This window comes from Plodia interpunctella, chromosome 4 (genome assembly GCF_027563975.2).
Source record: "Plodia interpunctella isolate USDA-ARS_2022_Savannah chromosome 4, ilPloInte3.2, whole genome shotgun sequence".
Lineage (NCBI taxonomy): Eukaryota > Metazoa > Arthropoda > Insecta > Lepidoptera > Pyralidae > Plodia > Plodia interpunctella.
In genome coordinates this window covers 5,716,194-5,725,998 of record NC_071297.1, presented here as the reverse complement: position 1 = coordinate 5,725,998, position 9,805 = coordinate 5,716,194, and the positions used below count along the sequence as shown (strand labels likewise).

At 32.5% G+C, this 9,805-nt stretch overlaps 2 protein-coding genes across 2 annotated transcripts; one reads left to right on the top strand and one right to left on the bottom strand.

Annotated features, from left to right (window-relative positions):
• Positions 1–13: 13 nt before the first annotated feature.
• Positions 14–1,479, bottom strand: RpL39 (Ribosomal protein L39). The gene is made up of 3 exons (XM_053744056.1): positions 1,321–1,479; positions 1,122–1,225; positions 14–108 (listed from the first exon to the last, which is right to left on the bottom strand). The coding sequence occupies exons 1-3, from the start codon at positions 1,321–1,323 to the stop codon at positions 60–62; spliced, it is 156 nt and encodes a 51-aa protein (XP_053600031.1). The 5' UTR covers positions 1,324–1,479; the 3' UTR covers positions 14–59.
• An 868-nt stretch (positions 1,480–2,347) lies between these two features.
• mIF3 (mitochondrial translation initiation factor 3) lies at positions 2,348–9,401 on the top strand. Its single transcript, XM_053744083.1, has 3 exons — positions 2,348–2,909; positions 3,250–3,478; positions 8,628–9,401. Exons 1-3 carry the CDS (start codon positions 2,659–2,661, stop codon positions 8,799–8,801), a joined length of 654 nt encoding a protein of 217 aa, XP_053600058.1. The 5' UTR covers positions 2,348–2,658; the 3' UTR covers positions 8,802–9,401.
• The last annotated feature ends 404 nt before the right edge of the window (positions 9,402–9,805 follow it).

Here is a 9,805-nt window from a genome sequence, read left to right as displayed (position 1 = left end):
ATAATACTAAAACTTTTCGAGAGGAAATTTATTAGACACTTATGATTACAATATCAAGCTTACAGCTTGAGCTTTGTCCTTCTCCAGTGACGCCTCTTAGCATTGTACCTGAAATGTAAAACAAAAAAGGTAAGTCATGCTGTCATAAATTTAGTATTTTTTATCCTAATTAAAACAAAAAAACTATAAAATGGAAATAACAATGAGTTTTCAATGAGGTGTCTTACATTGCCATATAATGGAGTAAATACTTTCTTTTCTTTAAGTATTCTCAAGGTTTCTGTCAAGTACATAGATGATAAACATTGAGTGCTCTTGGACAAGGGTTCACTTGGTCAAAAATATAGTCAGATACTTATATAATATAGGTATAAAAAAAGAAATGGTTACATTTTTATAAAATAAATGTCTCTAATTCATGTACAAAACATGAGAAAATTGCAATTGTATGTTTAGTAGGTAACTGCAACTCTAGATATTACAGTGAAAACTTCAACAATTAGATTTTTGTGTGACCTTTGAATTATTTTTTTTCAATAAATGTGTTTAAAGTTAATTCTTTTTTTAATCCACATGTTCAGCCACCTATTTAACTATCAAAATACAACCATAACTCAATACCACCCTAGTGGTAGGTACGTAAACACTTGGAACGCCACATTTTATCAATGTTTTATTCAAAATGAAGGCACTATTGGCACTTCCCACATTGCTGACTGTACAAGTTGTTCAGGCCAAATATCATATAAGAATTGTGCATATTAGAAATACTTGAGAATATATGAGACAAAATGCACGTCTTCCCCCCTCATCACATGTCTGGCCCATTCTGCCATTTTGAGATTAGGCAGATTGGGCCAGGAAGTTGTATGGAAATCTTCTATCTCATTTGGTAACATACATGATACATTTTATGTTGAAATTTCTACAAGACCAGAGCCTCCACGGTATTTGCTTGCACAATAATATATATAACACTGATTAGGCGAACCCAATAGAACGGTAAAGAGGTTAGGTAGGTATACTTACTAAACTTTGTAGACAATTTATATAAAATATATTTATACACTTTATATAATAAAGATAAGAGTAAATGCATGCATAAAAATAACAATGCTTACCGGATTGTATTCCCCGTGCGCATTCGAACCCATTGAGGAATAGGTCGGTTCTGTTTTAGTTTTTTAGCCAGCTTCCGCTTGATAATAAAAGTCTTGTGGGCCGACTGAAATAAAATGATTATCGAATAAAATAATGAATCAATAATTAACAGGTGATTTCAAAGATATTTTAAGATTTATTATAGAAATAAATACAAACCATTTTGACCGCTTTCGCTGTCAAAACAAAGTGACAGATAGGTATATTATACAGACCATATATTTCTTTATCTATGATACAGACGGACCATAGACATGGCTAACTTGCTAGAATTGGCAAAGGAGAATAGCGGCGATGTTATGATCAAAAATGGGGTCGTACATAAAATATACCAGTTATTGAAAGTAGAGAAAAATTTGGACATTTATTGCAATGCAGCCAGTTGTGCAAGAGAAATATTGAGAGAACTAGAAGTATTCCTTTGACCGACCGACCTGACTAACAATGAACGAACGGAATAAAAAAAAGCTTGACCAACTCACCATATATTATAAATCCATGAGTTTGACCCAAATCGAATAACGGAGTGCCATGGAATAAGGCAATTACGCATAGCTCAGCGCAGATGGCGCTACTGGTACAACTAAGGTTGCCAATGGGGGCAAAAAGCCAATTTTCAATATTGTTGCAGATTTATGACCAAAAATAACTTCTACGCAATCGTGGTGCGAGTTTAAAGAAAAAAGGTTTAGATTTAGTGGATTATCCTGAAAATAATAATACTATTTTAGGTTATGTTCTGCATTATTTGGTCAGTTATGGTCATAAACTAATTTTGACTGAAAATCTTACCTGTATGAAGTCCATGTTTTAATAAGTCTTCACATGTGAAGTGTTCCGAACTTTTTTTCGACCGTTTACTGGCTCGAAAATTTTACAGCGTGAGGCGTATTCCATAGTTTTCGAAGTTTTTTTATCTTATGGAAAATGATTTTTCGCAATATTTTGGCACCAGATTATGCTACATTGTTGTATATTTTCACAAACGAATAAAAGGATTAATAAAGTACTCAGAAATAAACGTTTTAATTGACATAGCAAAAGGCGGCAAAGCTTTTGTGTAACTAACATACAGTGCTGTACTCTGGTGGGATAAATGTGCAGTTATAATCCCTATTCCATGGATAAGAATAAAATATGTTAGCGCTTTGTCTCGCAAGAGCTGAAGTACTTGGGAATGCTGGCTTTATAGTATTATGTAGGTACTGGATCCAACTATATGATCCAGTAGCTAGATCAATGTGACATTGTTTTTATTGACATGACATGACTGTGATATTGACAAATTATCTTTGTGAGTGGGGAAGTAGATTATTAGAACCTATTTCAGTAAATGTATAACTAATTTAATATATTTATTGTTTTTTTATATTTTATTTCAATACGTACATTTGGTTGGCTTAATAAATTGTATTTATTGTGAAGATAACACATATTTGTAATACTAATTTAAGTAAGGTTATGTGAGGGTATATTTCCAAACTTTCAGTTGTAAAAATGATGAAGTTTGTAGCTCTACTTGGTATTCGAAGAATCCCGGACTGTCGTTTTGCTTCTACCCGTATAACAGCAGATGGGAAAGAAGTACCTAAACAAAAATATTTTGAGAACAGAATAACATTAATTGGTATTGATAATTCAGTTAGTATTACAGATCTTAAAAATGCTCAAAATATGTCACTCAGACGAGAATTAAAATTGATCAAAATTCAAGATGTAGATTCAAAAACTAGGAGACCTGTTTATAAGTAAGTATCGTTTTAATTTGGTCTTAGGTATATAAGTTGAAAATACAGAAAATAATGCAAGACAGCCATCATGTGGCCTGTGTAGTGTACAGGCGAGTCGCCATTTGTAGTATACTGGCGAGGTTACGTGCCCTATCCTCTCTTGTAACTGTACATCACAACCACATTACTGATGCTCCAAAGTCCATGCATCTCGCCGTCCCATACACAACCGAGTGCTCGCTCGCAGCGCTACAACTTTTATAATGTTCATCTAAAAATTTGATGCCTAAGAATATAATTGGCACAGTTCTAGTTTTTAACATATAGGCTAATAGTTGAAAATTTAAAATGATTTCAGATTAATGACTAATGCTGAATATCATTCTGAAGAATTAGAAAAACGTAAAGAAAAACAGGAAGCACGTCAGAAAAATACCCTCAAAGCAGCAAAACTTCTAAACTTATCTACTAAGATTGGTGATCATGACCTTATGACTGGTGTCAAGAAAATGATGAAACTATTAGAGAAACAGCATGAAGTTAAAGTTGTCATAGTAGGTGAAGGTGAAACAATGTCACAAAAATCGGTAAGTTTTATAAAATATTTTTTTTAAATTTATTGGGTACTGTGTAAAAATGGATTGTTTTTTATGTCCTCAATGGATTTGTGGCTGTCTTGTATATAATATTAGTATAACATACTAGAAAACCAAATTAAATTAAAATTAAAGGATGAGAGTAACATAATGATATAGATGTTGTTTAATTTTTTTTTTTTTTTTTTTTTTTTTTCATTTATTATGGCACAAACAGTCATAGATACAAATAGTATTACAAAAACAGTGAACCATATAATAGACCAAACAGTGCCAATTATGTATATGGTGTAGTAATTTATAAATGCATGCGTGTTAACAATAAATGTGATCTAAATTATCACATCCTAATAATAATTTAATACAGTGATGTTCTAAGAACATTAGTATCCTATAAGTACAAATAATAGAATCTCAAAAAGAAAAAACAAATCTATGATATAATATTAACCTAAGATATAAACCATTAATATCAAAGATTTACCATTAAACACAATATGTTTATCAAGAAACAAACAAATAAATAAAACATAACATAGTTAAGACATTTGTTTCGAAATGAATTTAGTGCAAACTTTGTGTTTTGTAGATTGCAGAGTTAAGTTAAATATGTCAATATCCGAGAAGTTTTTGTTATAATTTACCAAGCAGCGATGAAAAAAGTTGTTTCTTGTATAATTCCTGTGCAACTGTGGTGGTACTAAAATGTTAAGTTTACGAGAGGAGCGAAGCGGAAGTCGCGCTTTGGCTAGGAAGTTAATTTTGGAAAGTAGTGTAGGGGAGTCAATAAGGCTGTTTATAATTTTGTGTAAAAATGCTACGTCGAATTGGGTTCTGCGGTTTTTAAGGGATAAGATTTTATAACGTTTAAGAGAGTCCTCATATGAAAGGTTCGATACGTTATTTCTATAGTTAAGTATTTTGATAAATTTCTTTTGCACTTTCTCAATTGTGTCTACGTCATCCTGATAAAAAGGATTCCAAACGTTACTTCCAAAATCTAATATAGATCTGACAAAACTGAAGTATAGAATTTTTAATGTGCTAGTATTTTTGAAAGGTTTGGTAATCCTATTAATGAATCCTAAATTTTTAAAAGCTTTTCGAGTGATATGGTCGTAGTGGTGCTTAAAAGATAGTTTGCTGTCCATGATGATGCCCAGATCTCGAATTGAGTCAACCCTTTTGACCAAGTTATTGTTGAGGTGATAATTAAAGTCAATGTACTGTTTTTTGCGAGTATATGTGATAATATGACATTTATCAATATTAAGGTAAAGTTGATTTTCTTCACAATAGTCAACAAGAGAGTCAAGATCATGTTGTATTTTGAAACAATCATTAATGTTAGTCACCACTCTGAAAAGTTTAGTATCATCGGCATATAGGAGTTGATCAGTATTCGCGAGGGCATCATGTATATCATTGATATATAAAGTAAATAAAACAGGGCCAAGATGCGAACCTTGGGGAACGCCCGAAGGAATTGGTAAAAAACTAGAGCAGTATCCTTTTACACAGACAGCTTGACTTCTGTTGCGAATGTACGAATCAATCCATCTAAGAAGATTACCGTGTACACCGGCCTTCCAAAGTTTATTTATAAGTAAGTTATGATTAATTTTATCAAAAGCTTTGGAGAAGTCGGTGTACACGACATCGACTTGAGTACCCTTATCCAACGCACTCAATAGATAATCTACAAAAGTAACCATATTTGTATCGACACTTCTTTGTTTAAAAAATCCATGTTGCCTTTGGGATATCACATGTTTGAATGCGGTGGATAATTGTAAACTAACTATTTTTTCAAAAATTTGCCCAAATTTGCAGAGTTTAGAAATTGGTCTGTGTTCTAAGATAAGCTCACGGCGATTATTTTTAGGGATGGGAGTAACAAGAGCATGTTTCCACTTACTTGGAAAAATACCTGTATCGATAGATCTTATGAAAATTAAATATAGTGGTAATAGCAAAGCATCTGAACAGTTATAAATAAAGATTGGTGGTATACCATCAGCTCCCGCTCCTTTTTTAAAATTAATATGTTTAAATTCATATAAGATAGTATCCCTATCAATGTTTACTGAATTGATAAGCGACACAGAATTTTCATGCTCAGGTAGGGTAGAAAAATCAAGAGAATTCCCGTGTGATTGTATAAAAACAGACTGGAAATAAGAATTAAAGGCTTCACAAATATCTTTTCCTGTAGTAAGGGGATAATTATTTTTATCGTACATTATATTGGGGTTATCATTAAGTTGCTTTTTTGATTTAACATAGGTCCAGAAATAGGATGGATTATCTTTAATTCTATCTTCTGACATCGTTATAAAGTTATTATAATTAGTTTGTTCTAGCTTACGTAACCTCTTTCTTAATAGAGAGAAAGTTCTATAATCTGAAATATTACCGTATTTTTTCCACTTATGATGGTATTTCTTTTTCTCATTACTTAATTTAACTAATGGTTTGGTATACCAGGGAGGATACCTACCACTAATTGATGAATGACTAGTAGGAACATATGTATCTATTAAATTTTTCAAAACATCGTAGAAGTAATCAACACAGCTGTCAACATTATCTAGAGAAGAAAATATTGACGTCCAATTATAAGAATTAAGTTCTTGATTGATAGAATCATAGTCAGCTTTATAAAAAAGTTTCTTAAGTGATTTATTATTTTCGAGTGCAATAATAGGCGAGCATGACGGCAAACAAATATCCAAAGCCTTGTGTTGTGGATCTTCTGATACAAGGGGACTTCGGGAGTGGTTAACGGAACAAAATCTATTACTAAATATTAAGTCCAGAAGTCTATTATTAATATTACGTTCATTGGTATATTGTTGTAATAAAGAAAAGTTCATGAAGTCGATAGTGAGATTTGTTGGGACATCACTACTGCTTTCCAAAATCATACTGTTATTTTCGACATCAGTATGCCATATGGCTTTAGTCACATTAAAATCCCCAAGTATTAAGAAAATATCATTTGGTTTCGAGTGAGCCAAGTCAGCTGTTCGATCATAAAAAGAACTTAAAGTGCTATGGTGTGCAGGTGAGTGAGGAATGTAAGTGCAACCTAAGTAAAGATAGGAGGACGCGATGTGACGAGCGGCAGCTGAAGGCGCGGCGGTGGAGGGGGCGGCCGCCGCCGGGCGCGGGTCGCGCAGCGGGATGCTGAGCCAAAGCTCGTCGGCCGGCGGCGGCGCGCACCACTCGGGCCGCGCTGACGCGCACAGCTCGCGGCGTACGCCAATCATTACACCTCCCCCACGCTCGAACCCGCTTGCAACCTCATCCCGATCGCAACGAAATACTTCATACCGTGTATCGAAGTATTCAGAAATATAAAAACCATCATTTAGCCATGACTCAGTAATGCAAATTATGTCATAATTACTATTTAGAACTTCACGTAAAAAAGACTCCGACTTCGTTCGCAATCCTCTCGCATTTTGGTAGTAAATGAGTAAATCACGTCCGTCAATCATTATTAAATATTTTCAATAAAATTTTATGCAATAAACATGCGTACCACCAGCATTGCAAAAATACATACGAAAAACATAAGTTGTAATTACAAGGTATAGTCAGAATGACAATTATATTTCCGAAAAGCCGCTTATAGAAAATAAAAATACAAAAGTTAACGTTTACAATTTTCATTATATGACGAAATATAGTAATATGGTGTTTAGATGTCGAGATTTTGTAACATGTACTATAATTATACCGAAAAAGTAGACACAAACAAATAATTATGTGTATAGCTAAAGTGGTAAAATATTTACGATATAAATATAAGCTAATTAAGAATAGTCATTTTATTTTTGTAAGATCACTTTCACAAGAAATCAGAATGGGTTTTGAAACGTCGTTTTTCCTGACAAAAATCTTACAATCTTTGATCCAAATGTAGGAGTATCCACATTCCCGTCCAAGTTTACGCGTCCGACTGTACAACATTTTGTTGTTAGGAGTAAGATGTTCGTTTATGAACAATTGTCGTGCGGGTCCGTCAATATCCACATCGGAGGTAGTTAGACCGCGTCTTGCGCGTACCGCAGCCAGTATTTCGGATTTTTTTTGGCGATGTGTGAACTTGACGATGATGTTAGGGATTTGTGTTGGTGCTAGACTGCTTTCTGTAGGTATTTTATTAGAGGGAAAGCGTCGCACACGGTGAATATGGTCAATATCGGATGTGCTCAAAGATACACCCACTTTTGTAGAAATGGATTGAATAATGTGTAGTAGATTTTCTGATTTCGTGTATGGGATCCCTGCAATCTCAAGGTTATTCATTCTGCATAGTTGGTCTTTTTTTGAGAGCTGGTTGGAAATATCAGCGATAATAATTGAGCTATCAGTCAGTTTTTTCTCTAGTACTGAGATCTTCGTGTTTAGGTTAACGTTGTCGGATTTTAAAAGATTGAATTCCTTAGTGATTCGATTGTTTTCAGACTGGATTTTATCATTCGATTGCTTCATTTCACAAACCTGGGAGGTGAGACTAGATACCTTACTAGTTAATTCCTTTATGGTGTCATCTTGCTTGTCAATCATAACTTGCAGAGTATCACTCATCAATTTTATTTCTACATTTGTTTTAAAACAGAAAATGCCCCAGGACAGGACATTCAATAGAAATAGATGCTAGTGAAGTAATATAGGGTGTGACACAGGTCAATTACCAAGCATCTTCTTATTCTCTTGTGTTATGGCTCCAATAATCACCATACTAAGCATGCCTCGACAAATCCCAATTGACATAATACTAAGTGTTCCATCAATGTGACAGATTGTAGTAAACAAATTTACAAGAAGTTGTATCTGTATCTTGGAATTAGTAAATACTCTGTTGTACAAAGTACTTACTAAATCCATCTGTATTAACAAGGAGTACTTACTAATGAAATTGTTGTCAAACCAATTCATTCGAAGTGTTATATATTCAAATTGTTATATCATCAGCATGCATCCTTTTTCCTATATCAAGAATGAAGTGTTATATAATGATATATAAATATTATAATCTTTATTTTTATATAACTTGTATCCATTTATGTTATATGTCCTAGGTAAAAAGCAATTTGTATGTTCTTTTTGTTTAAATTTTATTTTTCAGGAAAGAATATACTCAATTATTGAAGAAAAATTAAAATCTTTTGGCAAAGTTGTCCAAAAGAGACATAAAGGAAACAGTTTGAGGTTCCAGTTGCTTCCAACAAAGCACAGTAATACAGACGAAGTAAAGGACTCCACTTCCAGTCATAATGAAGGTGACAAAGGGCCACTATGACTAGCAGTGGTAATAGTAGTGATATTATTGACTAAATATGTAGTTTTAAAGCGTTATTATTTTTCTAAAAAGATAATTAAAAACAATAGTACTCAAAATGAATTGATGTCAAGACAGTCACCACATCTGATGTGGATATATAAATATTATACTAATAAAGATGAATGATATTTAGTGTGTTGTCTTACGCATTAAATTCATACAGCTTACATAAAATATAGGTAGTTATTTCTTCAGATTTTTTAAATGAGTTTTGTCAACTTTTAAACATTTCACCATAAATGGTCCGACCAGAACTGTAAATAAAATGATGTTCATGGATATTTATTTTTGATTATATTTAAATGTAAATATTTTGGTAAGTAGGTTTAATTCAGTTTAATAGTATATTTAATCAGAATAATGTTTCATACAAGACACAATACAATTTTGTTTGTTTGATCATAATGTGAAGTTTAAAAAACCCACAGATAGGCTTATGCCTATGAACATACAGTTTTATGACAAATTTTGGTCTGCTTGTGTATCATACACAAGCAGACCAAAATTTGTCATCAACTTTGTTTATTATGAAATAAGAAATAAATATTTTACATAATACAGCATTCATTTAATCAGTCATATTTGAAACTAATACAACCTTAGTCACAAAATATCAAGTATCTACAGCTTAACGGACTCTATACTTCTAACATGGCAAGGAAGTTTTAAAACTAAATGTGGTGCTTAGGTACAACTAAATTCATAAATTAATGTTTATTTTATCAGTTGGATTTATCACAGATGCTTTAGAGATCTTTTAACCTTATATGGTAGATGAATATTAGTAAAGAAATATTACATTACTGAATGATTTAAAGTAAGTCATTAACAATAGTGTCTATTATGATGTCAGTGAAAAGTATTTAACTAAAGCATTATAAATTATCAATATTAGGTATAATGTTGTTTAATTAAAGATGGTTTGAACATTATAATTATACTCTTCATTATATAGATATTTT

Coding starts and splice junctions, on each gene's coding strand:
- mIF3 (XM_053744083.1), top strand. CDS start 2,659: ATGATGAAGTTTGTAGCTCTACTTGGTATTCGAAGAATCCCGGACTGT. Junction 2,910..3,249: donor ACTAGGAGACCTGTTTATAA/GTAAGTATCGTT, acceptor AAATGATTTCAG/ATTAATGACTAATGCTGAAT. Junction 3,479..8,627: donor AAACAATGTCACAAAAATCG/GTAAGTTTTATA, acceptor TTTATTTTTCAG/GAAAGAATATACTCAATTAT.
- RpL39 (XM_053744056.1), bottom strand. Junction 109..1,121: donor CGCACGGGGAATACAATCCG/GTAAGCATTGTT, acceptor TTTACATTTCAG/GTACAATGCTAAGAGGCGTC.